Source organism: Aulonocara sp. 'chitande type north' Nkhata Bay, linkage group LG18 (assembly GCF_057382095.1).
Source record: "Aulonocara sp. 'chitande type north' Nkhata Bay isolate Kocher_YH1m ecotype deep benthic linkage group LG18, A_spYH_male_GT1.1, whole genome shotgun sequence".
NCBI classification, from domain to species: Eukaryota; Metazoa; Chordata; class Actinopteri; order Cichliformes; family Cichlidae; genus Aulonocara; species Aulonocara sp. 'chitande type north' Nkhata Bay.
In genome coordinates this window covers 29,585,912-29,611,545 of record NC_141361.1, presented here as the reverse complement: position 1 = coordinate 29,611,545, position 25,634 = coordinate 29,585,912, and the positions used below count along the sequence as shown (strand labels likewise).

Below are 25,634 nucleotides of genomic sequence, written 5' to 3'. Positions count from 1 at the left end.
TTGTCTTATTTGGAACTACCAAATGATCTGCTAATTGCAGTAGAAACATTAATAGCTGTTTATTCATCCTAGGGTTCCGCGTTTTGTTGGACAGAGAGAAGCAAAGGCATGACGTTTTACAGAGGCAACTGGAAGCAGTGGAGTATGTTAAGGCACAGCAGAGTAAGTATAAAGGAGAGGCGGAATGATCACCTCACCAACCTCACCACGTATAAATGTGCTGCTAAGGCCCAACACTCAAGACAATGGTGTTTTCTTTGTCTTTGAACAGTCGTCCAAGTCATCAGCCTAATAGAAGAAATGAAAAAGCAGCACCTGACAGGCCAGCCCACCAGTAAGTCCACCTGCACTAACTTTAGTGTTAAATTCAGAAAAACATTTAACATCATTTGTTTTCTGAGCAGAGAATACTTTCTTAATCCTTGACATTAAGATTGCGATCTTACATTATGATACTTTAAATCTGCAGCTGTGCGTGGAGTTACAGAAAAAAAATACATCGAAGCTCAGGCCAAAATAAGAGGTGAGTGCTCGGTGTGTAGTTTGTTTTTTGTTTTGTTTTTTTAGAAATTTTGAAAACTGTCTGATAAGAGCTTCAAGTACCTGATTTTATCCTTTTATACAAAAGAGCTGCAGAGGAAACTGCGACTGAAGACTGAATTAGATTCCAAATTTGTGAAAAGATATGAGCGTAAGTTTTTAAAATGGCTTTCAGCTACAACCTCTGATTATTCCTGCTTGATTTTAAAGCATGTGTCTCGTTTCTGTTAGAGGTGAAGATCGACTTTGACCGCAAGATTGCTGAACTGAAGAGAACCGAGGACTTACAACCAGCTCTCAGTGAGTCACGTTGCCGTACGCAGTGTCCAGCGGTGTCTCTCGCTCGGCTTGTAATCTCGTTGTGTTGAATTTGTAATCTGTGTAGTGATGTTTCTGTTGCTTTCTGCTCCAGTTGTAAAGCTGATGAGCCTGCATGATGAACTCAAGGCTTTGAAGGATCAGATCTCTCTCTCAGAAGACAAAGACTTGACCTCCGGTGAGGGACAGAGGCCACAGATATATACCATACCTTTGTTTTTATTCTATTAATTAAGTGGATTTTTTTAAAGCAATTTTTAAACAGTTTTGCGCTTGAGACAATTAAATTACATCTTTACATTTTCCTTGGGAAAACTGGGAATTTCTCTGATATTTTTAACATCTCTTAATAACCCCTATTTCTGTCCAACAGAGCTACGGAAACAACTGGAGAGAAAACAAGAAGAACTGAGCTCAGGAATTGCAGACATAGAACGTCTGACTTCTAGCCCAGGAGCAAGTGAGTTTCTTGACTTTACTTTATGTGAACCAGAATTATTGTTTGAACGCTAACCATTGTTTTTAAGCTAAACTCAAACTGACATTCACAGTTATGTACATAAAGTGCATATTAAAAAGGGACATAACATCCAGTTTTAAAGGGAAAACTAGTGTGGAAGAACCTTAAACTGCTTCCTTTCTAGTGGCCAGCAGAGTTAAGGATTGTAAAGTATAATCATTTAATGTGAAGCAGCTAATAAACGGCTGAAATGCACGACGACTTTCTGATCCTTGTTTTAGACAAATCCACCAATAGTCGCCCTGCTAGGTCCTTGTGCTTTCAGCTGTCGTGCTATTAAATCACAAGCTAGTCAAACACAAACTGAATACAGATGAGACCTGGACTGTCACATATCATGGCTTTTATGGTTAAATCTAACTCAGGTCACATGTAAACCTGCAAAAACCAAGATTAAAGAAAATGAATTAACAGCAGAGTGAAAGAATAATGTTGTGAGAGGCTTTGCTTGATATGCTGGATGTTTTGGGGGTTTATGTTTTATCAATCATTAGTTCAAAAGAGTGTAAAGTAGAGACTTGTTGGAGTGGCACAGGGAAAGAAGGGAACCAATGAGATTCTGAGTTGCTTACAAAAAGCAAAAAATTGGTAGACATTGTTGCAGTAAGATTCATTTTCTAACTTAAAGACTGTACGTTGCTTTGCTTTAGTTTTAAAGATCCTTGAACTGCAACATGAGTTATGGACCCTTCGGAACAAAGCCACCAATGGAACCACAAGCGATCGAGAAGAGGGTTAGTGTTGTTTAAAGTCAAGATAGAACCTGCAAAATATAATCTAAATACATACTTTCCTTTTCCTCAGACTTACAGGACAGACTTGACGGCTTCATCGATGAAATCAACAACAGAGCCGGTGAAAACACAAAACTGAGTGAGTCTTGTGAGAAACTCTAAAACTCTCTGCAGTCGTATCTTTTGCAGTCAGCTACATTTTTTTTAACCTTTTTTTCAGTTCTGAAAATCATCAGTCTGCAAAGTCAGCTGGAGCACCTGGAGACGCTGCTGTCACAAACCTACAATTCAAACTGTAAGTATCTCACCCAAGACCTCATGTTAGCATAGAGTGTCATAATGTTACTGTAGCAACTTGACATGTGTGTCACTTTCAGCTCCAAGCATGGTGATCATAAGGAACACTCTAACAGATAAGCTTACACTGAAGAGAGCCGAGCTACAGAAATATATCAATGAGCTGAATAACAAGAATCCGGCTAATGCCAGATTAAGTAAGTCCAGAAAAACACTTGGATCAATCTTGATTGTTGTGAAGTAGCCTAAAACATAATTCTGTACACCCTGACTTTTGTATTTTCTGTAGTTCTGGTTATCGCTGAATTCTACAAACATCTCAAAAGAATTGAAAGAGAAAATCGTGACGATAACGCAGAATCCTCTTTAACATTAACTCGTAAGTATGTCCTACAATCACTGTATCACTTCAAGCAAAATGGGCTTTCATAGAGCGAACGGAACAACATTCATGCCACATGCCTGAGATCGAAAGCTGTTTGCTGCAGGATGTTCATGTTGCTAATTTGCACCATAGTGTTTCAGTCCATTTCTTTTCTTTTAAAGTCCTTCAGATGTTTCTTCAAAACAAAAACAGGGAATATGCTCTTATGAAGGATAAATTCGCAGGTGAGTTGATTTTGTTTTTCTGAATAGATCCATAACTAACAGTTTGTGTCAGAGACCGTTTTTGTTAACTTGGATTTCCTTTTTCACTGAGCAGAGTTGGAGAGGCAACTGCTGTTAAAGACACATGAGTGCTCTGGACTCGAGCAACAACGAAACCGTAAGTTGCGAATCTGACTTTGACCTCAGAGTGTCTGAGACTGAGTTTTGATGTGACTGATTTATTTTTTGTCAGAGCTGAAGACTGAAGTTGAAGATAAGATTGCAGAACTGAACAAGACAAAAGACTTCAAAACTGCTCTGCGTGAGTGCGGTGCAGTTAAAGTCTCTCCTTTTTTTTTTTTTTTTGCTCACATCCTCACATTATATTTCAGAACTAATCTGTGCCGTCATATCTGCTCACGTTTGTCTCTGTTAGTCCTGAATGTGATCAACATGAAGGCTGAAGTGAGGGCTTTGAAGGAGCAGATCTCAAACTCAAAAGATCCAGAAATCATCTCACGTGAGTATCAGCTGTCATAGTCAGCACACTTCCTGGAGGAAAAATGTGAAACAAATATGACCTCAAGTCATATATCTGTTTCTCTCTGATTCCCCACAGAGCTGCAGATGCAACTGGAGAAGAAGCAAGATGAACTGATTACTAAGACTGCAGAAATGGAGGAATTGCTTGCCAACCCGAGAGTGGGTGAGTGCACTGCTGTACTCTGTGATCAACACTGTTTAAACAGTCTGACAACCCGCTGCCTATTATTGCAATACTAAGCCTCTGGGGGCAATTGACAACATTTGGGGGCCAGGATTTCCTGCTCTGTGCGTTCTGTGCAGTGGATACTTTTCACATGGGGACCTTCTCTACTTGGAAAAGGCCTATAAATCAGTTAGCTTAATGTCTGCATGGTGTTAAAGAACAAATGATCTTGATGGGTGTAACTTTGCATAATTTTAGAAGAAGCTAAGATTTGTAAAATCACCATCATACTGGGAAAAGAATGTGTTTCTGTCATGTTTTTGCAATTTGGTTGCACTGACACACATTTCCATTTAAAATATCCCTCTAAATGACACAACCAAACCTTACCTGTCATTCATCAGATGTTTGTTTGTTTCAGTTTTACAAATCATTGAGCTCCAGAATGAGATATGGGACCTGCAGAACAAGGATGTGAATGGGACAGCTGGTGACCAGATAAAAGGTACTTTAAGGTTTAAGGTGCTGATTGAGGGTGACACAAAGTCATAGTAGATGACTAAATGTTATTAATACAATTCACTGTTTTTTGCAGCGCTACAAAACAGAATAGACACACTCATGGCTCAAATAGGCAGCAGTGATCGAGATAACACCAAACTGAGTGAGTATGAAGTAACTGTGCACAAAGGTTCACTGACAAGTTGAATTTTCTTTCTTTTTGCCTTTTTCCCCTCTCATGAAGTAATTCTCTCACAGCATGTCTTATAGCAAACTACTCTTTTTGCTTCTTTGTGCTTTAGCACTGAAAATCCTGAATCTGCAGAGTCAGGTGAAGCACCTGCAGAATCTGCTGTCAAACCGCGAATCTCAACAAACCAGTGAGCTAACTGGTAAGTATCTCCCATTGTGCTTTTCCTCTAGTGATAAGAGTGTGACAAATACAAGTGAGCAGGCAGAAGCACAGAGGAGTCAGATGTGGGGCAAGTGAGAGTTTTAGTTTTCCCCATCCTTGTAGAAAAAACAAAATAAGTGTGAGAGATAAAGAAACTTGGTAGCTTTTGTAATTCACAGTACAAAACGTGTACGATGATCTCTCGTGTCTGACCAATAAACCTGTTTTAACTTCTTTAAAATGACCTCAGAGATCACAAATGAGCTTGCAGCCAAGAAGGGAGAGCTGGAGAAACATGTCAATGAGCTGAAACAGAAGAACCAGGAAAATGCCAACCTGAGTAAGTCAAGAAAGACTGCAGTGTCTGCAGAAATGATGAAGGAAAAAAGTTCTGCTTTGATTCTTTCTTCCTCTGTTCCTCAGTTTTGAACATCACTGATCTGCAAAGCCAACTTGAAAACCTTGAAAAAGTTAAGACAGCTGAGGATAAAGAAAGTGCTGCTACAATTTCTAGTAAGTATTTTTCTTTTGATCTCTAAAAGCAAGTATCACCTCTGATACCTTCTTCACCTGAAGCTAACTTTACATTTTGTTAGATCTCAGAAAACAACTGAAGGTTAAAGAGTTGGAGCATTCTCGTGATCAGGAAGTGATCCTCGGTAAGTTCATCCGTGGCATGTTTAAGTTTCTGCAACAAGAAGGATTAAGTTGATTTTAAGATGCTTGCAAGTTTCGGCCGGTCTCCGCAGATTGCTGCCCCTCCCTGGTTCTGCCAGAGATTTGTTCCTGTTAAAAGGGAGTTTTTCCTTCCCTCTGTCACCAAAGCACAGCGCCTTGAGGCAACTGTTGTTGTGATTTGGCACTGTATAAATAAAAGTGAACTGAACTGAATTATTGGAGAAACCTGGAATTAATAGTTTTACAAACTCATAGTCAAAACCCACTGAAAGCCAACAAAATATAACAATATGAGCTTTCATGCTGACCTGTATCAAAAAATAATGCCTAGACTATTGCTTAGTAATGTAACCTTTCTCTTAGACTTGCAGCAAAAACTGAACGAGACAGAAAGCTGTTCAGATTATGAGCAGACAATTACAGGTGAGTGTAATCTTTGACTTGCTGTTCTTTCTCAATATAGAAAACTGTTGTCTGTGATCAGCACCCATAATAAATGTCTCTGTGCAGATCTGCAGCAAAACCTGAATGACAAAATCAAGGAGCTGCAGTCCAAATCGAGCTCTGTTACTTCACTTGGTGAGTGTTGAATCTGTTAGCTGTACTGTATTAATATGCTCCATCTTCCACCATCCAGTTGATCATATTTAACCAATTTATTTCTGATCTCGGTGAAATTATTTTAAAAGGGAAGATATTAGAAGCCGTTAAGAAGCTCACAGTGTTGCAACACTTGATACATTACAGGACAATAATAAATAATACATCATGATACATGTAGGTATATTTACTGATTAAAAACCCTGAAAGACCATAAGAATAACACCAAGATATTTACTGCATTGTGTATCATCATTAGTGGTGCATGCCTAATAGTACACAATGATAGTGCTATATTAATGTTTGCCATGTTTGTGCACTTGGCCAACAGATATAATCATATTGAGCAAAGTTTTCTCTTTTAATGCTTGGTGGTTGGCAGGCATGCCTAATTCAGCTCTGTGGCTAAATAATGCTAACGTGCTTTTTGCTTTGCTCATGTATGGCACAGAGATGTGTGGTTAGTTTCTCATCATTCTTAACATTTTTGTTATGTGACTATATAGTCATATTTGGTTTCTAAAAAATTCTTACAAAGAGCAAAAAAATATAAACATAATATACCATTAAAAATGATATTTGTATTCTTTGGAGACAACATAGTCAATGAATAAGTTGCCCTAAATTATTAAGTAAAAAAGTAAGCTCTTACATTGTTTTGAGATGATGAGTTGGATGATTATTCGGTGTACATAGTACGTTCAGTTTTAAAAACAAACAAAACCTGACCTGTAAAGCTTGGGTTTGACATTTACGTGGACTACTGTAATATTGGCATGGCCCCTGACTATCACAAAAACGTACACGTGAAAACTGTAGCTTTAAAAGAGAGACTTAAGGAGTATAGCAAATGTATTGATATCTTTGGTCAAAAAAATGTAAGATCCAAATTGTAATATACAATGTACACTACAGCAGGAATGATTAACAACAGCCACAAAACATTTTAAACTAAAAATGTAGTTTTTCATAATATTTAGCAGTAATGGTGCTATGGTTCCTGCAGTCCTCATGGTCAAATGTCTTCAGCATTACCATTGTCTGCTCATGCTGATTTTTAAGGATTTTATTTCTAATTATTCATTCCTCGTGTAGTGGTGACTTGAACAAATTTTCATGACCTCTGAGTGACGTACGGGTGACATACACAGAAAGAGGCAGGTGAAACAAATGCAAATGGAAAACGTGATATTGGGGTGGGAAATGGAAGAAATATAATACATATGGAAATCCAAATAATTTGAATGTTTTCTTTAAAAACATATATAGATGTTAATGATTGATATGACGGCATTTGTGCAATTATTATAGAGACATGCTATTATTCTGGAATGGAAATAAGGATGTTTTCACAAGGTGTTAAAGCTGCATAAAACCTAAAAACAGGTCATTTTAGCCCATTGCAGGGTTGTTTGCAGATTTTAATGTTGTGTAATAAAAATGCTTTTATGTGGTCTTACAGGTGCATAATTGCAAAGAAAGGGACACATAAGTCCTTTGCTAGGTGGTTGATTGGCAATATGATGAGGCCAAAATATCTGATAAGTTAGAACCTTCAGGAGCTTGAGATGTATTTGTATTAGAGATGGACCGATCCGATATTACGTATCGGTATCGGTCCGATACTGACCTAAATTACTGGATCGGATATCGGAGAAAAATAAAAAATGTAATCCGATCCATTAAATATCACGAAAGCACCTCACAAAACTTGCAATACGCCGTAACTCACCTCAGAACGTTAGCACGTCGGAGCAGTATGCATCACGTGATAGAGCGGCTGTGGCATGCGGGACCTGTCGGTGGTCTGGATAGCATGTGGAGCTTCGCTAGCAACCCGGCATTTCATCTCCGACAAAGTTATCCCGAGAGAAGTAAAGCAAGTGTGTAAGTCCATCTCTGAATGTTTGTAAAGCATTCCTGCGTTAAGCTTAACAAGCGACTGCCTCTCCTGCTGCTACTTCAATCATGAAACTGCTTAACGATCAGCTGATCAGCTTTTCTGTCGTGAGTCCGTGTCTCTAGTTTGCTTTTGGCCCACTTTGCACCAGAAAGAGGAAACCAGCGGCTGAACAACAGAAGCACGTTTAAGCTTGATCAGCTGTTGTTAGAATGTATTTAATATTACTTTCTACTCGAGGATCTTTTTCTACGTAGCTGACGGCTGGTAACTGTGCAGGGGCGGATCTAGCAAAGTTTAGCCAGGGGCCGATAGGGCATTAACAGGGAAAAGGGGGCACAAAGACATACTTTTCTTTCTTATTCTCATTTAAAATGTCTAGCTTTTAATAAATAATTATCTGACAGCCAAAGTTTTAATTTGATGCAAAATGAATAGAAGTCCATTACTGTATATAGTAACTATTAAGTCTAATATATATACCCTAGTAAGCTATAGTACTTTTTCCTTTGGGAAGGTACCATCTGTGCAGTCTGCAATTTTGTTGAAGAAAGATGTTGAATCTATTTAATATTTCTTGAAAAATAATTGATTTCTGTGCATTTTTTTCACACTGCATCAAATTAAGGTTGATTACGTCGATTAAGCATCATGAGGTGGAGCGTGAGGGGTGGTTCCCTATTTTTTTATTTATTTATTTTTGTTGTTGCTGGGAGTTGGAACCCTATTAGTTAGGTTGCTTAATATTTATGCTAAGTACTCTTTAAAATACCAGAATAGGGAGGATGGTGTAGGTTTAAGTTTATTAGATTGATCAGTATTGCTGAACTATGAAACATTTTTTTTGCATACAGGTATAACAGAATAGCTTTAGTGTAGTTGTTGTTTTAAACTTGAGTATGAACTTATACAAAATGCAGCAAGATATTTAAAAAACAGTTTTGTTGATTAAAAAACACTATATCGGATTCATATCGGTATCGGCAGATATCCAAATTTATGGTATCGGTATCGGACATAAAAAAGTGGTATCGTGCCATCTCTAATTTGTATGCTAATTTTTAATGCTTAGTTCCAGATGGTCTAGTTTGCAGTCAAAGAAACAAACACACAGACAGACAGAGCATTTTAATATATTAAAAAAAAAAGGTTTTAATAATGTGTCACTAATATAAACTGTCTCCCTGACTTGTTTCATCACACTCTCAGTGTTTTATTATACTTCCTCACAGTTAATGAGTTTGTGGTGAAGCCAACCTGAGAGAGATGTAATGTAGACACTAAAGCCGGTGAGCAAGAATGTCATACTAAAGAGGATGGTTCTTTTAAATACAGGGGGGGGGGAGCGAATCAGAAACCCCGGGCACAATGATGAAGCAGGCCTGATCAGAAACAGTTTATTCCTGAGACGGACAGTAGGAATAAAACAACCCAAATACTAATAAGAAAAAAGTATACAATAAAATGTTATTAATATACTAAAATCCCCCAGGAATAAAAAAAAAACCACTTCAAAAACTGCTAAAAATATAATTCTCTGCATGCACTAAAATCCCATCCGGTTCCCTGATGTAACTGTCCACAGTCCAGGATGAATGTTTGTTAGGTGTTCATGAGCTGGACAGAAATTCCCTTTGCGGAGGGGGGTCCACGCCAGCCTCGTCCCAGGCTGACGGGGAGGAGCCTCCCCATATGGAAAAGAAATAGTAAAAACTTATAAAAGACTTGCATAAGATGTGGCCTACTTCATATAGTGAATCATATAAGGCTTATAAGATTTACTCATGAAAGTGGCCACTTTCATATATTGTTTTAGTAAGTATCCAAAACATACAAGTTTCATTTATATAATTTTTCAAGGGATCTTACATCTGTTTTTACTCTTGTATGCTTTTCATACAAGTTTCACACAAGACAGATGCAAACTTTATAAGATTTATACATATCTTTTCCATATGGGTCTATCCCCCTCTCGTCCTCTCACTGGGCCCATCACACACTGGCGTCCGTCGCTCGATACCACCGCGGCTCCACTTGCGTCATCGCCCTGTAAATAAACAAATAGGTGCTAGAACCATCGTCCCGGAAGCGGCCCTGGCTTATAGCCATGGCAACCCTCTGCCAACACGGCTGCACCCAGTGAATGACAGTGGAGACACTACTCACAAATGTAGGCAGAGGTATACCTCTCCCCTGCTACTAATCACACACGTTGTCTCCTACTGTCGCCGTTCCTGCTGTCGGGACTGGGTTGCCATGTCATGCTGACTGGTCCGTCTCCAGATGAGGCACCGCACCCCCACGATCAACCAGCGGGTCCCTCTTTTTCTCCTGGCCTTCGCGCGTTCCTCCTTATATCTGGGGCCTCTCTCCTCCAGTATCCAGCTAGCTTCCTTTTAATAGGTGTTTAGACAGCTGATAGGCCACCTCTGGACACACACATGCCTCAGCAGGTGATCCAGCTAATTTGCCCCATGCTCAGCCTGTCCAAATAGAAAGTGTCCTAGCTGGTATTCACAAAATTTCTTATATGGATCATAGAGCTGGGCGATATGAGATTTTTTCATATCACGATATGTTTTTTTCATTCCAGGCGATAACGATATCTATCACGATATGAGCCAAATAACTATTTGTAAGATTTAAATGTGCCGTTGCTCACAAGTAAAATGTGAAATAATCAGCAGCTTGTTTTTATTTAAATATTTATTTCCCATAATAAGTTCAACAGGGTAGATGTACTTAAGGAACATGACTTTTTCAGATAAATAAAGGCAAATATTGCAAACTACACACAAGGCAGCCGTTTAAGTTTCAAAATAGAACAAACGAAACAGACTAAATTGTCAATTCCACTTAGAAACAAAATATTAATTCTAAAAATAAATCTTAGTTTGTTTTACAGAAGAACAGACAAAACTGACTAACTTTTGTCAATATCAAATAAACTGAGAACTAAAAGGAAAATCTCAATCTCTCCTTGTTGTATAGCTGAGCTTTTCAAACAGTTTTAACAGTTACTTTAGTCTGACAAAAGCCGAATGACGAATTAGCGCTTCCAGTCAGAGACTGAGGCTACGTCCACACGTACACGGGTATTTTTGAAAACGGAGATTTTCCGTTTTCGTTTTAAAAAATAATCCCGTCCACACATAAAGGCAGAAATGAAGGAAAACGCTGCTATGAACATGCCAAAGCAGCAGGTGGCGCTAGATTCCTAACCGTGCAGAAATGTTGGCCAATCAGAAGTCTAGAAGCCTCGGTGGGAAAAAGTAAACAAAGCTGGGGCATAGAAGCAGAACCGAGTCGTATGTGTGGACGGACAGTAACTGTGTGTATATGTAAGCATCTAAACACTGCAGAGAGTAGAATTAACAGTAACAGTATTGTAGAAATTCATTTCACCGAAACAATAACGTGGCGCACAGTGTGACGCATGCACCAGTTTATTGTATTTCCAGACTTGCTTTCGGCACAATTTACAGTGCACGCTACTCTATTTTTTGTCAGACTTGAAATAGCCGAAATACCTTCACACTACGGAACTTCTATGGCTCTTCCGTTTGACAATCTCTCCGGCATTGGAACCATCATCTGTTTTCTCTTCGGTCATGCTCGGTTGATTTTTCTAGTCGGCACACTCATTTCCTCCATTACCCGCTGGCTGCTTCCCAAACAAACACACGTGCGGCTTGGCACTTGTGCTGTACGTAACAAGTCACGCTACGTGACGCTGCGGCTGTGATTGGTTCGGCTCTGCGCTACTTAATTTGGATTGGCTGACCTTTTTTTTTTCTTTTTCTTTTTCTTTTTTTTTTTTGAGGACAAGAGCGGCGAGGTCTATCGCGATAGCATAATTTCTCTATCGAGTAAAAGTTATATCGCGATACATATCGTTATCGTTCTATCGCCCAGCTCTAATGGATCATAGTTGTTAAAATCAGAGCCTTTGCTAAAAACACAACTTACATTGGGCACATGCACAGATGTTGTGCACATTTTCATGTGTCTTAGATGAGAACAGTGAACGCTGATGTTTATTCTGACTGATTCTTTCAGCTCTACAAATTTCTACATTAACTCAGCAAGTGGAGCAACTGAAAGCACAAATGAACAACTCTGTGTCCAAATCCAAGGTTGATGGTGAGTGTGTTTCATTGTCAAGTCAAGTAAGCAGCGCTACTGGGGTCCAGTATTCACATGGTGTACATTAAAGGGTTGTTGTACAGCTTTAATATTAGCTAAATAAATATTTACATTTACGCATAAATCCCCCCCAAACAAAGTTTTGTCTGATCTGCAGAGCTCCAAAAAGCCATAGATGAAAAGAACGAGGAGCTGGACAAACTAACAAAAGAGCTGAAAGAGAGAAGCACTCAACCACGTAGACGTGAGTACAAACAACCTGCTGAAAGAATCCAGATTACTTACTCAAGTACAAATACTTATAAGTGTTCCAACCTTCTTTCAGTTCTGCAGATTATTGCACTGCAAACAGAAATCGAGAAACTGGACACTGTGGCGGAAAATGATAGAGATGAGGAGAAGATTAAAGGTGAGTGACATATCTTACCTGCGTAAAGTAACAAGTGTAAAGCAAAAATAGGATCATTTCTGTTTTGTTTTTTCTTCTTGAAAAAATCATCTTTTTTTCCCAGTACTTCAAGGAAAGCTCACTTATTTGATTGATGGAGTTAAAGATGAACAGGGTGAAAACATTAAGCTGAGTGAGTAACAGTCAGAGTAAAATACTTCCCTCACTCTCTTCTTGTTATATATGCATAAACCTTTTTTGTAGCATTTCAGATCTTGAATCAGCAAGCTGAAATAGCAAGACTGAAGAAGGAAGAAGAAAAGAAGAATCAGGCACAAGAAGCAAAAATTAAAGGTGGGCTCTCCTCAAATGCGATCATAGTAATACTACAAATATTTAAGGACATAAAACATCACTTTTGCCTATTTTTGTAGATCTGGAGAATCAACTGGAGGCCATGAGAAATCAGAGAAACACAATAAGTGGTACGAGTTCAGTCATGAGTTCTGGTTCAGTCAGCAACAAGGAGTGAAATATCAAACAGCATCCGAGTCCATAACGTTTGTGTTTTGTTTTAGCTGCTCAGATTATGGAGCTTGAAGTGCAAATTAAAGAACTGGAAGATAACATAGCAGCCCTCAAAGAGGCTCATACTGAGAGCCTTGCAGGTACAGAAGAAACTTTGAAATGTATATTGCATGAAGTAACCTGTATATTAAGCTAATGGTTGTGTTTATTAATCTCAACTCACTTTCAGACCTTCAAAGGAGACTAAAGTTGAAAGAGAGGCAGCTGGATGACACTGAAAGTCAACTTGAGCATATAGATGCAGAGAATTTTAAATATGGTATGAATATTGTTGAATTTGCTTTTTGGTGTCATGCTGTTCATGTCCTTTTAGTACGATATAATATTCCAGTTTTTTGTATTTCCACTAGTGATGGAGATTGCTGATCTGAGGGTGAAACTGAAAAAGGCGGTGACGCAGACATCTGACAAAAAAATCAAAGGTTTGAGATTTTTGCAGTCATTTAACAATTTAGTGCATGTAGAGTCAGTCTCATAAATATTTTGAAGACCTGCAACACATTTCTGCTTGATCTTAAATCCTGTTTAAAAGTACTTTTTTACTTTCTTTGTCAGATGTGGAGAAGAAACTAAAAACACAAGAAGCTGAGAATAAAAAACTTGAAGCTGCAAACAAAGGTTTGTATTTTATTTTTGTTGGGCGACCGTGGGAAGCGTATCTGTAACCGGAAGGTCGCCGGTTCGATCTCCGGGTTCTCTGTCCTGGTCGTTGTGTCCTTGGGCAAGACACTTTACCCTACCGCCTACTAGTGTTGGCCAGAGTGGCAGATGGCACATATGGCAGCCTCGCTTCTGTCAGTCTGCCCCAGGGCAGCTGTGGCTACAACTGTAGCTTGCCTCTACCAGTGAGTGAATGAATAGTGGCATTGTAAAGCGCTTTGGGTGACTTGAAAAGCGCTATATAAATCCAATCCATTATTATTATTTAACTCTTATAGTATAATGCAACGGCTCATTAGCTTAGCTTAGCACACAGACTACAATTAAAACCCTTCTGAGGCCCTGGGACCATTTTTGTACATTTTAGTTTTTCAGTTACAAGCCATTTGCACTGTGTTGAATGGAATATAGCCAAATTCTCTAAAAAAAAGTTTGGTATAATTTCATTTCAAAATTCAAGTCTGACTTCCTTAAATTAGCTTCAGTGGCTAAGCTAACAATACACATCCTCTTAATGAGCAACAGCTCGCCTGGATTTATCTGCTTACTTCTATTTTCCAACTCTGTTTGGCACATATGGATTACAGTAATTGTTGAACATGAGCAGAATAAGTGTGACATGTAATTCCTTTGCAAGGCTTTTGCTGTAGATTAAACAAATAAAGTAAAACATGTTAATTTGTCTTTAGGAATCATGTAGTTAGCTTTAGGGAGGCTAGCTGTTTCCCCTTCTTTCCAATCTTTATGGTAAGCTAACATTCACATTATATAGCATTTTATATCTTGAGATAAAAATTTACAACATAATCTTTAGCCCCTTATAGTACCGGTATCTACTCGGATCAACTTGCCACGGTTTTCAGAGTTTTCCATTAGCTTAATTACCTGCAGTCATGGCGAGCCCATCCCAGTAGAGACTAATGGAAAAGGCGCTTTCAGTCCTTTTAATTTGTTTTGAGTAAGTCCTCCAGATCTCTTTTTTAAAAAGACAAAGACACAAATCAGGGGTTTTTTTCTGAATATATCCATCATATTAAAGAGTTTTGTGCAGAGATCCAATTTTAGTTGTTTGTTTCTTTTGATTCAGAGTTGGAGAAAAAACTGCAATTAAAGACTCAAGAATGCTCTGGACTCGAGCAACAACGAAACCGTAAGTTGTAAATCTGACTTCAACCTGAAAGTTTCTGAGCCTGAGTTTTTGATATGACTGTTTTTTCTTTTTTTCTTTTTTTAATCAGAGCTGAAGACTGAAGTTGAAGATAAGATTGCAGAACTGAACAAAACGAAAGACTTCAAAACTGCTCTGCGTGAGTGCGGTGCAGTTAAAGTCTCTCTTTTTTTTTTTTGCTCACATCCTCACATTATATTTCAGAACTAATCTGTGCCGTCATATCTGCTCACGTTTGTCTCTGTTAGTCCTGAATGTGATCAACATGAAGGCTGAAGTGAGGGCTTTGAAGGAGCAGATCTCAAACTCAAAAGATCCAGAAATCATCTCACGTGAGTATCAGCTGTCATAGTCAGCACACTTCCTGGAGGAAAAATGTGAAACAAATATGACCTCAAGTCATATATCTGTTTCTCTCTGATTCCCCACAGAGCTGCAGATGCAACTGGAGAAGAAGCAAGATGAACTGATTACTAAGACTGCAGAAATGGAGGAATTGCTTGCCAACCCGAGAGTGGGTGAGTGCACTGCTGTACTCTGTGATCAACACTGTTTAAACAGTCTGACAACCCGCTGCCTATTATTGCAACACTAAGCCTCTGGGGGCAATTGACAACATTTGGTCCAAACCATAGTTTCCATGTGATGTCAGAGCTACTGGGACATGCCCACCTGGTGGACAAAACAGTACAGTGGCCCTTTGCCCTCCAGCCATCCTTTGATTATCTTCAAATTTAACTTAGCCAAAATGCAGCAAAACGTGAGCACACCTCTCCTAACCACACCTCACAGTCCAAATCACACAAATCCCTGCTTCTCCACTGAAATCCGGACTGTCATTGGCAGTCATTTAAGAGGAATGATTTACCTGACACTGGAAAACTACTTTGTTAACTTTAATGTTATATTATGACAATAATATGACATATTAATACTACTAGAACTTTTCTGGCTCTACACTGTAAATGTCCAGGTCAACAAAACATAAGATTTACGCATGGTACTTTGTTTAAGCTAGCTATATAGCACTTACCTTTGCTTTAAAAATAAATTTATTGTTCTTCAGCTCCCACACGATGCCATTATTTACCCATCCTGACTGAAAATACATGTAGTCCCTTGGTTTGGACATGTTAACTGCTGTGTCTTAAGAAGCATCACAGTTGAAAAACTGGGATACTTTTTAATGGTTTCATAAAGAATTTGCTCACCTGTCGCATCTGTCTCAAAATACTGTGTAAGCACAGTATATGAACAATCAGAAAACAGCACTTGGTGATGGTGGAAAGGAAAAACTTCCTTTTAACAGGAAGAAACCCCTGGCTGAATCAGGCAGAGGGGAAATCATCTGCCATTACCGGATGAGGATAAGGAGAGGGAGACAGAACAATAACTAATCATTAAATGCAAAGTGGGATATAAGCACAGAGAGCAAAAAGGTGATTCGGGTTAGTGAAGATGAAACACTAGCAGCTTCAGCATGTTGCAGTGTAACTGCTCAGAGTCATTTGATCCAGCCCTAACTATAAACTTTGTCAAAAAGGAACATTTCACAACCAAACCTTACCTGTCATTCATCAGATGTTTGTTTGTTTCAGTTTTACAAATCATTGAGCTCCAGAATGAGATATGGGACCTGCAGAACAAGGATGTGAATGGGACAGCTGGTGACCGGATAAAAGGTACTTTAAGGTTTAAGGTGCTGATTGAGGGTGACACAAAGTCATAGTAGATGACTAAATGTTATTAATACAATTCACTGTTTTTTGCAGCGCTACAAAACAGAATAGACACACTCATGGCTCAAATAGGCAGCAGTGATGGAGATAACACCAAACTGAGTGAGTATGAAGTAACTGTGAGCACAAAGGTTCACTGACAAGTTGAATTTTCTTTCTTTTTGCCTTTTTCCCTCTCATGAAGTAATTCTCTCACAGCATGTCTTATAGCAAACTACTCTTTTTGCTTCTTTGTGCTTTAGCACTGAAAATCCTGAATCTGCAGAGTCAGGTGAAGCACCTGCAGAATCTGCTGTCAAACCGCGAATCTCTACAAACCAGTAAGCTAACTGGTAAGTATCTCCCATTGTGCTTTTCCTCTAGTGATAAGAGTGTGACAAATACAAGTGAGCAGGCAGAAGCACAGAGGAGTCAGATGTGGGGCAAGTGAGAGTTTTAGTTTTCCCCATCCTTGTAGAAAAAACAAAATAAGTGTGAGAGATAAAGAAACTTGGTAGCTTTTGTAATTCACAGTACAAAACGTGTACGATGATCTCTCGTGTCTGACCAATAGACCTGTTTTAACTTCTTTAAAATGACCTCAGAGATCACAAATGAGCTTGCAGCCAAGAAGGGAGAGCTGGAGAAACATGTCAATGAGCTGAAACAGAAGAACCAGGAAAATGCCAACCTGAGTAAGTCAAGAAAGACTGCAGTGTCTGCAGAAACGATGAAGGAAAAAAGTTCTGCTTTGATTCTTTCTTCCTCTGTTCCTCAGTTTTGAACATCACTGATCTGCAAAGCCAACTTGAAAACCTTGAAAAAGTTAAGACAGCTGAGGATAAAGAAAGTGCTGCTACAATTTCTAGTAAGTATTTTTCTTTTGATCTCTAAAAGCAAGTATCACCTCTGATACCTTCTTCACCTGAAGCTAACTTTACATTTTGTTAGATCTCAGAAAACAACTGAAGGTTAAAGAGTTGGAGCATTCTCGTGATCAGGAAGTGATCCTCGGTAAGTTCATCCGTGGCATGTTTAAGTTTCTGCAACAAGAAGGATTAAGTTGATTTTAAGATGCTTGCAAGTTTCGGCCGGTCTCCGCAGATTGCTGCCCCTCCCTGGTTCTGCCAGAGATTTGTTCCTGTTAAAAGGGAGTTTTTCCTTCCCTCTGTCACCAAAGCACAGCGCCTTGAGGCAACTGTTGTTGTGATTTGGCACTGTATAAATAAAAGTGAACTGAACTGAATTATTGGAGAAACCTGGAATTAATAGTTTTACAAACTCATAGTCAAAACCCACTGAAAGCCAACAAAATATAACAATATGAGCTTTCATGCTGACCTGTATCAAAAAATAATGCCTAGACTATTGCTTAGTAATGTAACCTTTCTCTTAGACTTGCAGGAAAAACTGAACGAGACAGAAAGATGTTCAGATGATAAGCAGAAAATTACAGGTGAGTGTAATCTTTGACTTGCTGTTCTTGCTAAATACAGAAAACTGTTGTCTGTGATCAGCACCCATAATAAATGTCTCTGTGCAGATCTGCAGCAAAACCTGAATGACAAAATCAAGGAGCTGCAGTCCAAATCGAGCTCTGTTACTTCACTTGGTGAGTGTTGAATCTCTGAATAAAAAACTTTCTAAGCTGTCAAATTCATCATAATATATTCATTTTTTTTCCTATGATATTGATTTAAAAGTGAAGATTTTAGAAGCTGTAAATCATATTTTACTTAACTTTTTATCACCTTCAACAAAAAAGGTTTAATTCATGATGATGCAATTTTGTAGTTATTAGGGGAACGCCTGAGTCACTCATGGTCAAGCAAGAGCTGCAAATGTACTGCATTATTTATTATAATTACTACTACATGGCATGCCCACGCTACAGTAGTGCCACTGTAGTGTTTGGCCTATTTGTGCAGCTGGCTGATTGATATACTTAATCACATTGGGGGTTGGGGTAATCTCACAAGGTCCTAGGTGGTTGGTAGGCATGTGTAATTCAACTTTGTGAATATAAATAAAACTAGCTGCCTCATAATAAGATAATATCCAAATAAAAGGAGGTGCATGTAGGTGCATAAAGGCAAAAAATGTCATTTTTAGCCACTTGCTAGGTTTTTGCAATAGGATGGTGTCAATCAGACTTTTTGAATTTAAACTAGATGTTAATGTTGTGCAATAAAAATACATTTATGTTTTTATAGGAGCATAATTGATAAGAAAAGGAACTTTTTTAGCCCTTTACTGGGTGGTTGCTATGTGATATGATGACATCATACTATCTGAATATTAAAATATCTGAATATATCTTAATATGTCAAAAAAAAAATATTGCCATGATTTCTTTCTCCACATTCTCAATGTTTTACTATTCGCAGATGTTGTGCACATTTTCATGTGTCTTAGATGAGAACAGTGAACGCTGATGTTTATTCTGACTGATTCTTTCAGCTCTACAAATTTCTACATTAACTCAGCAAGTGGAGCAACTGAAAGCACAAATGAACAACTCTGTGTCCAAATCCAAGGTTGATGGTGAGTGTGTTTCATTGTCAAGTCAAGTAAGCAGCGCTACTGGGGTCCAGTATTCACATGGTGTACATTAAAGGGTTGTTGTACAGCTTTAATATTAGCTAAATAAATATTTACATTTACTCATAACAAAGTTTTGTCTGTTCTGCAGAGCTCCAAAAAGCCATAGATGAAAAGAACGAGGAGCTGGACAAACTAACAAAAGAGCTGAAAGAGAGAAGTACTCAACCACAACGACGTGAGTACAAACAACCTGCTGAAAGAATCCAGATTACTAACTGAGGTACAAATACTTATCAGTGTTCCAACCTTCTTTCAGTTCTGCAGATTATTGCACTACAAACAGAAATCGAGAAACTGGTCACTGTGGCTGAAAATGATAGAGATGACGAGAAGATTAAAGGTGAGTGACATATCTTACCTGCACATAGTGTAAAGCAATGACTTCTTAAAAAATAAAATACATGCATTCGGTGGGAAAAAAAAAGTCATTCCTCATCTTTTTTTCTCCAGCACGTCAAGAAGAGCTCAATTCTTTGATAGAGGGAATTAAAGATGAACAGAATGAAAATATTAAGCTGAGTGAGTAACAGTCAGAATAAAATACTTCCCTCGCTCTCTTCTTCTTTGTCTTTAATATGTATGCACATGTATGTTTATCACAAAAAGTCTGTTTATCTGAATGTAGTGCTTTCAGTGAGTGTTTTCAAGTGACGGAACATTTCTCCCACTGAAAACGCTACGTCCGGATGAACAGACTTAATTTTTCGGGGATTTCCTTACCTGGATGCACTGATCATGCATGAAGATGATTTTCTTTTTTAATAGCATTTCAGATCTTGAATCAGCAAGATGAAATAGCAAGACTGAAGAAGCAACAAAACAGGAAGAATGAGACACAAGAAGCACAAATTAAAGGTGGGATGCAGTGGGCTTTCCTCAGATGTGATCATAGTAATACTACAGATATTTTAAGGACGTAAAACATCACTTTTGCCTGTTTTTGTAGATCTGGAAGATCAACTGGAGGCCATCAGGAATGAGATACAACAAAAGACAGACCTGCTGGATAGAAAAGATATAAATATTGCTAATCTGTGTAAGTATTTTGCTCTGGTTCAGTCAGCAACAAGGATGAAATATCAAACAGCATCAGAGTCCATAATGTTTGTGTTTTGTTTTAGCTGCTCAGATTATGGAGCTTCACGAGCAAATTAAACCACTGGAAAATAACATAGCAGCCCTCAAAGAGGCTCATACTAAGAGCCTTGCAGGTACAGAACAAACTTTGAAATCTATATTTTGCATGAAGTAACCTGTATATTAAGCTAATGGTTGTGTTTATTAATCTCAACTCACTTTCAGACCTTCAAAGGAGACTAAAGTTGAAAGAGAGGCAGCTGGATGACACTGAAAGTCAACTTCAGCATATAGATGCAGAGAATTTTAAATATGGTATGAATATTGTTGAATTTGCTTTTTGGTGTCATGCTGTTCATGTCCTTTTAGTACGATATAATATTCCAGTTTTTTGTATTTCCACTAGTGATGGAGATTGCTGATCTGAGGGTGAAACTGAAAGAGGCTGAAACGCAGACATCTGACAAAATCAAAGGTCAGTCATTTAACAATTTAGTGCATGTAGAGTCAATCTCATTAATATTTTGAAGACCTGCAACACATTTCTGCTTGATCTTAAATCCTGTTTAAAAGTACTTTTTTACTTTCTTTGTCAGACGTGGAGAAGAAACTAAAAACACAAGAAACAAAGAATAAAAAACTTGAAGCTGCAAACAAAGGTTTGTATTTTATATTGCAGGTAGTCACAAAATTAATTTGATATTTTGTCGCAAACATGTATCAGGGTTGGATTTAAACATCTGTTTAACTCTTATAGTATAATGCATTCATTTAGCTAACAGGAACTGAAAATTATGGGCAACAGCTAACCTGGCTTTCTCTACTTGTTATGTACTCGACTATTTTCTAACTCGATGTTTGTCATGTATGGATTAGACAAATTGCTGAGCAGAAATAGAGGCGGGCAAGCTGTTTTCCCTTTTTTTGCAGTCTTTATGTTAAGCTAACTAGCTAGTGGCAATACAATCAGTCAGTGTAAAAAGAAAGTATTGGGTCTTAAATACAAGCACAGATGAACTGCAAAACATGATATATTACACCGTCATTGTTTACCTAACAAAACCTAAACCAAAAGGCAGAAGCACTGTATGGAAAAACAGATGCATTTATGAGTGACTCAGTGACTGTGAGGTGCCCGGGTCCTGTGGCTGCAGTAAACAAATAGGGGCTTTTATAGCTGGTGAATGAACGTTAACCTTGATAACTCTTACTACGCTCGGCAGTAACGATACTCTGTTCTCGGCCCTTAGACAGATTATCAGGCTGTCCCGTATTTCACAATAAAACTCTCTCACTTGAGTCTTCTCCAAACAACTTTTTCGGTCTTTTTCTAGTTTTACTGTCATGAACTTTAACATTTAACATGTGAACTGAGGCTTATAGAGTCTCAGATGTAGCACTTTTTGCCCCAGTTTCTCTGAGTATAGCATGGTAAATTTGCTGCAATATCCTAGCCACTGTCTTGAATATTTTCCACTTTCGCGATTCTCTCACTGTAGAATTAGGGACTTTTTTTTTTTTTTGGAAATGGCCTTTCAACCCTGCCACTTACCCTCCTAATTCCTATGGAAGCAATAAGGGTGTAGTTCTCCCAAAGTTGATTCTGTTCATCTGGATGTGGCGTTTTTTGTTTGTTTTTTTTTTAGTGGGAGAAACGTTTCGTCACTCATCCAAGTGACTTCTTCAGTCTCAGCTGACTGCAGGTCTCCCCAATCTTATAAACAGTACATTTGCATAATGACTGAAACCAGCCCACTGAGGAACAATGGGCTGGGAGGTCAGTTCCTTAATCTTAATTATGCAAATTCTCATGACCATTGATCAACCACCACTGATCAAAGACCACTGACCAATGGCCATGAGTCCCATTCACAGAGAGTTGGGGAATGGCTGCAATCACAGCATTGTAAGATGGCAAAAGATGTACCCTTAGACCCCCTTCTCGATTCAGAGATGATTTTCCCTTTTCACTTAAATGGCCTCCTTGACTCCACGCTCAAATCACCGTTCCTCCCTGTCCAGGATGTTACATCCTCATCATTGAAAGAGTGGTGTAGTTCACTAATGGTGTAGTTCATTTTCCACACACTGCTTCTTGTTTTTGAACTACTTTTTGTCCATCTGAGGTTGTATTTACTTAATTTCTGTCTGGTATGATAAGAACCAGATTTTCTTTATGTCTGGAAACATCAAACCTTGGAACTGACAGAGAGTGTACTTTCTTTGGAGCATGTTGCGACTGTCTGTCTATGAAAAGTGCTTAATAAATAGACTTTACTTTCTGACATCTTTTCATCTAAAATTAAACAAGGACAAATAAATGCATTTCTCAAAACATCCAAAACTATCCAAATGTGACTCTCATTTAGCTGGTTCATGTTTAATCTCTCTCCCTCTGTCAGACCTAAAGCAGGAAGTCACAGAGCTGAAGATGTGCTGCTCTCAACCGCCAGAGGAGTGTGAAGGTAAGATTCCCAATGTGACCACATTATTATTGTGTGGATATATTGTACAGATGCACTCCTTGAGGTTCTGAAGTATGTATTTCATCAAACAGACTTGCGAAGAGATTTGCAGCAGTGCCATGATGATGCAGACCGCCAGCTGCAGGAGCTACATCAGAAGGATGCCAAGCTCAACCAGTTGGAGCAGGAGTTACAAAGACAGAACAGGGAGAATAACAAACTGCAGAATAATATTGACAGTATGTTCAAGCCACAGAATGAGCAGATTCAGTATAATATGGGAAAGTGGGTAGTAGTGAATGTGAGATTCTTAATTGGATAATTTAATCTTCTTGTTAGACCTGCAAGCTGAGAAAAACAAACCTCAGGAAATTGTAGAACTTCTAGTTTAGCCCAGAAACATACAAAGAGTAAACTGTTATGACACAAAATCCTCTGACAGACATTCTCTTCTTACTCTGCCCTCAGGGCTTCAAAGGGAACTAGGTCATATAGAAGAAAATACCATCCATACCTGTGAGTCACACACGAAAGTTTGTTTCTTTTTTCTTTTTCTTTGCACTTTTGTTTAAAGCTAATAAAGCTGCACAGATGCCATGAAAAAAAATACACGACTACTCACGCTGCATACAACAGCCTGTTGTGTGAAAACGTCTATATAACTTTAAAGCACACCCTTACATTTTTCACATTAAGGTTAAATTATGCCATCTGTGTTATCAGGGTTGTTTCACTGCATGCTGATTTCAGATGGTGTTTCTTTTAACAGCAAAGATGACCTTCGATCCAGACACAGCGCACCCAAGAATAGTTTTATCTGATGATGAAACCGAGATGTCCACTGCAGATTTTATACAAGACGTCCCCAACAATCCAAGACGGTTTGATGTGATTCTGGGGGCCCTAGGTGCCACTGGCTTCTCATCTGGCAAGCATTACTGGGAGGTTTCAGTAGCTGGAAAGACCTGTTACCACCTTGGGATGACCAGTGAATCTTCTCGAAGAAAGGGATCAATACCCTTCAATCCAAACAATGATTACTGGACTATAGTCCTGGACAAACAGGGTCAGTACAGAGCTATAGAGCAGAGGAGAACGGTTCCCATTCCTACTGAGATACAACCAGTTACCCTGGGTATCCTGCTAGATTACAAAAAGGGAACCATCTCGTTTTATGATTCAGGGTCCAGAACTCATATGTATTCTTTTGTAGGTCAGCACTTCACAGGAAAAATTTATCCATTTGTCAATTTCTGTGTAGAAGATGGCAGCGCTCCAAATCCAGTAGTTTTAATTACTCCTGGAGCAACTGACTGGATAAAATAAGGGTCACGAGAAGTTCTGTCCGCACCCATGTCAAAATGTGTGACATTTACGAGTATGGGAAATAAAATAATAACTGAAGAATAAGTGCACATATTTCTGCTACTGTTGCTATTAAATGCTTCAGACAGTAAAACAAATATACCATGCTTGCAACATTCTCTCCCTGTCTTTAAAGCCAACCTTAAGTCTGCCTACTCTCTTTGATTTGAATCATGCTGTTAACTCTATGGTTTTTACCAGCTGTTATTTTTATCAATACTGTGATTTTGATATTTGATTCTATGTAAGGTGTCCCTGAGTGTCTCAGCAGGTGCCTATTAATAAAATTCATTACTAAAATATTTTGTTTATTCTCGTTATCAAAAAAAAGTGTTTCTTGTCCATGTTATTCCAGATGTGTTAATTGCCTCACAGAAGAGCTAAGCCTGTTTAGATATTAACCCACAGCTAGATGTTAAACCTGTTTATTTACAAATTCGTGTCAATCAATTAAAAACTTTAAAAAAAACCCGGCGGAGCAGGCATGCAGAATTTTATTTACAAAACGTATACGAACACTACGATCTACAAGAAGGCTAAATTTTCTACAAAGAGACTCAGAGAATGTGTTTTCCACACCACACATCACCCCTTTATTACTTGCTTTTCTATCACAATGCAAACATTGCTCAGTCTCTTCCTGCTGTACCCGCTACACTCCTGTAAAAGTGGGTAACAAAATCCGGGTCCCGCTCTTCCAGCATGTGTAGGAAATGATTCCTCTCCTCTTCTCCCCAAGACTCAAACCACTGCGTCCACAGGCGGAGCTGGCATTCAAAGATGTTTGGAAGTTTGTCTTTAACCTACACAGAGGAAGAAAGCGCCAGTTATTTACTAGAAATGGCACTCCTCTCCAGACCATGTGTTTGCAAGTTTGCATAAAGTACCTGGAGAGTGCTGAGTGAGTCTAGGAGGGTGCACACTTTCCCCGGCACAGCTTTCCCCAGAAGGTCCTGGAGAAACCGCTCCCTCTGAACGAGAGTCCAGCTCTGGAACCAGCTCAGGACACACCGCTGCTCCTGGAAGGTTACGTAGGAGATGGGTTCGGGCTCTCTAACTTGACCTGCACTCGGAGAAGCGCAGGACAGCTTCTCGAGGCTGGGAGGGCTGACTACACCTTGAGGAGCTGGGGGAAATTCACCCAAGCTGGGAGAAGGGAAACTTGCAGGGCACGTGAACACTGGGTTGGGAGAACTGCACAGGATGCCTGCAATTCCTTGATTGTCAGTGGGCTGGTGTTGACTTGAGCTTTGACTGACATAATTAAACCACGACATCTTAAACAGCTCAATAATCCATTTAGCTTAGCTTAACGTTTTGTTTAAGGAGCACAAACGGGCGGGCTCTGACTTTAAAGTCGCTATTGCTAGCTAATAACTACCTTTAAGATATGGAGTTGTGACTCCCCATTATTTTAAAACGTATATCAACTCACTACCGACATAGTCGAGGTGCAGAGAAGCCGAACGACAGTCACGTAAATCCAGAGCTGCTAACAGGAAGCGGGGTGCAGTTAACTAGTTGTGCTGTGTAGGAAGTCAGGTTTGCGCAGATGTTGCGCAAGATGTGGCGCATACAACATCTAAATATAAATACCATAATTTTTTAACGATGCCATTTCAAGTAATACATTTGGCTTATGAAAGTAATTTTGGTTTAGTCTGGGATTTAAAATA

The 25,634-nt window shown here is 38.8% G+C and overlaps 2 protein-coding genes across 2 annotated transcripts in view; one reads left to right on the top strand and one right to left on the bottom strand.

The window, feature by feature from the left end:
• The window catches only part of LOC147308955 (uncharacterized), a 30,191-nt gene extending 5,933 nt beyond the window's left edge, over positions 1–24,258 (top strand). Inside the window, exons 15-75 of the mRNA XM_086270925.1 lie at positions 73–162; positions 272–334; positions 470–523; positions 629–691; positions 772–840; positions 953–1,036; positions 1,232–1,318; positions 2,029–2,112; positions 2,183–2,251; positions 2,333–2,407; positions 2,490–2,606; positions 2,699–2,788; positions 2,956–3,018; positions 3,113–3,175; positions 3,251–3,319; positions 3,434–3,517; positions 3,617–3,703; positions 4,128–4,211; positions 4,302–4,370; positions 4,510–4,599; positions 4,852–4,941; positions 5,025–5,114; positions 5,198–5,260; positions 5,643–5,702; positions 5,790–5,858; positions 11,839–11,922; positions 12,083–12,169; positions 12,251–12,334; positions 12,438–12,506; positions 12,578–12,667; positions 12,748–12,798; positions 12,892–12,981; positions 13,071–13,160; positions 13,252–13,323; positions 13,457–13,519; positions 14,649–14,711; positions 14,800–14,868; positions 14,978–15,061; positions 15,161–15,247; positions 16,328–16,411; positions 16,502–16,570; positions 16,711–16,800; positions 17,053–17,142; positions 17,226–17,315; positions 17,399–17,461; positions 17,844–17,903; positions 17,991–18,059; positions 18,908–18,991; positions 19,140–19,226; positions 19,308–19,391; positions 19,502–19,570; positions 19,817–19,906; positions 19,998–20,087; positions 20,173–20,262; positions 20,354–20,443; positions 20,535–20,603; positions 20,725–20,787; positions 22,531–22,593; positions 22,686–22,832; positions 23,062–23,109; positions 23,363–24,258. Coding sequence (XP_086127051.1) covers positions 73–162; positions 272–334; positions 470–523; positions 629–691; positions 772–840; positions 953–1,036; positions 1,232–1,318; positions 2,029–2,112; positions 2,183–2,251; positions 2,333–2,407; positions 2,490–2,606; positions 2,699–2,788; positions 2,956–3,018; positions 3,113–3,175; positions 3,251–3,319; positions 3,434–3,517; positions 3,617–3,703; positions 4,128–4,211; positions 4,302–4,370; positions 4,510–4,599; positions 4,852–4,941; positions 5,025–5,114; positions 5,198–5,260; positions 5,643–5,702; positions 5,790–5,858; positions 11,839–11,922; positions 12,083–12,169; positions 12,251–12,334; positions 12,438–12,506; positions 12,578–12,667; positions 12,748–12,798; positions 12,892–12,981; positions 13,071–13,160; positions 13,252–13,323; positions 13,457–13,519; positions 14,649–14,711; positions 14,800–14,868; positions 14,978–15,061; positions 15,161–15,247; positions 16,328–16,411; positions 16,502–16,570; positions 16,711–16,800; positions 17,053–17,142; positions 17,226–17,315; positions 17,399–17,461; positions 17,844–17,903; positions 17,991–18,059; positions 18,908–18,991; positions 19,140–19,226; positions 19,308–19,391; positions 19,502–19,570; positions 19,817–19,906; positions 19,998–20,087; positions 20,173–20,262; positions 20,354–20,443; positions 20,535–20,603; positions 20,725–20,787; positions 22,531–22,593; positions 22,686–22,832; positions 23,062–23,109; positions 23,363–23,919 — 5,255 coding nt within the window. The 3' untranslated portion in view covers positions 23,920–24,258. The remainder of the gene's footprint in view (positions 1–72; positions 163–271; positions 335–469; positions 524–628; positions 692–771; positions 841–952; positions 1,037–1,231; positions 1,319–2,028; positions 2,113–2,182; positions 2,252–2,332; positions 2,408–2,489; positions 2,607–2,698; positions 2,789–2,955; positions 3,019–3,112; positions 3,176–3,250; positions 3,320–3,433; positions 3,518–3,616; positions 3,704–4,127; positions 4,212–4,301; positions 4,371–4,509; positions 4,600–4,851; positions 4,942–5,024; positions 5,115–5,197; positions 5,261–5,642; positions 5,703–5,789; positions 5,859–11,838; positions 11,923–12,082; positions 12,170–12,250; positions 12,335–12,437; positions 12,507–12,577; positions 12,668–12,747; positions 12,799–12,891; positions 12,982–13,070; positions 13,161–13,251; positions 13,324–13,456; positions 13,520–14,648; positions 14,712–14,799; positions 14,869–14,977; positions 15,062–15,160; positions 15,248–16,327; positions 16,412–16,501; positions 16,571–16,710; positions 16,801–17,052; positions 17,143–17,225; positions 17,316–17,398; positions 17,462–17,843; positions 17,904–17,990; positions 18,060–18,907; positions 18,992–19,139; positions 19,227–19,307; positions 19,392–19,501; positions 19,571–19,816; positions 19,907–19,997; positions 20,088–20,172; positions 20,263–20,353; positions 20,444–20,534; positions 20,604–20,724; positions 20,788–22,530; positions 22,594–22,685; positions 22,833–23,061; positions 23,110–23,362) is intronic.
• lg18h14orf119 (linkage group 18 C14orf119 homolog) lies at positions 24,149–25,504 on the bottom strand. Its single transcript, XM_086270935.1, has 2 exons — positions 24,846–25,504; positions 24,149–24,761 (listed from the first exon to the last, which is right to left on the bottom strand). Exons 1-2 carry the CDS (start codon positions 25,233–25,235, stop codon positions 24,588–24,590), a joined length of 564 nt encoding a protein of 187 aa, XP_086127061.1. The 5' UTR covers positions 25,236–25,504; the 3' UTR covers positions 24,149–24,587.
• Positions 25,505–25,634: the final 130 nt, after the last annotated feature.

What these genes read in the sequence shown, in the direction of transcription:
- lg18h14orf119 (XM_086270935.1), bottom strand. Translation starts at nt 25,235, where the DNA reads ATGTCGTGGTTTAATTATGTCAGTCAAAGCTCAAGTCAACACCAGCCC. An exon ending in ACTCACTCAGCACTCTCCAG is followed by an intron (nt 24,762 to 24,845) that starts GTACTTTATGCA and finishes TCCTCTGTGTAG; the next exon opens with GTTAAAGACAAACTTCCAAA.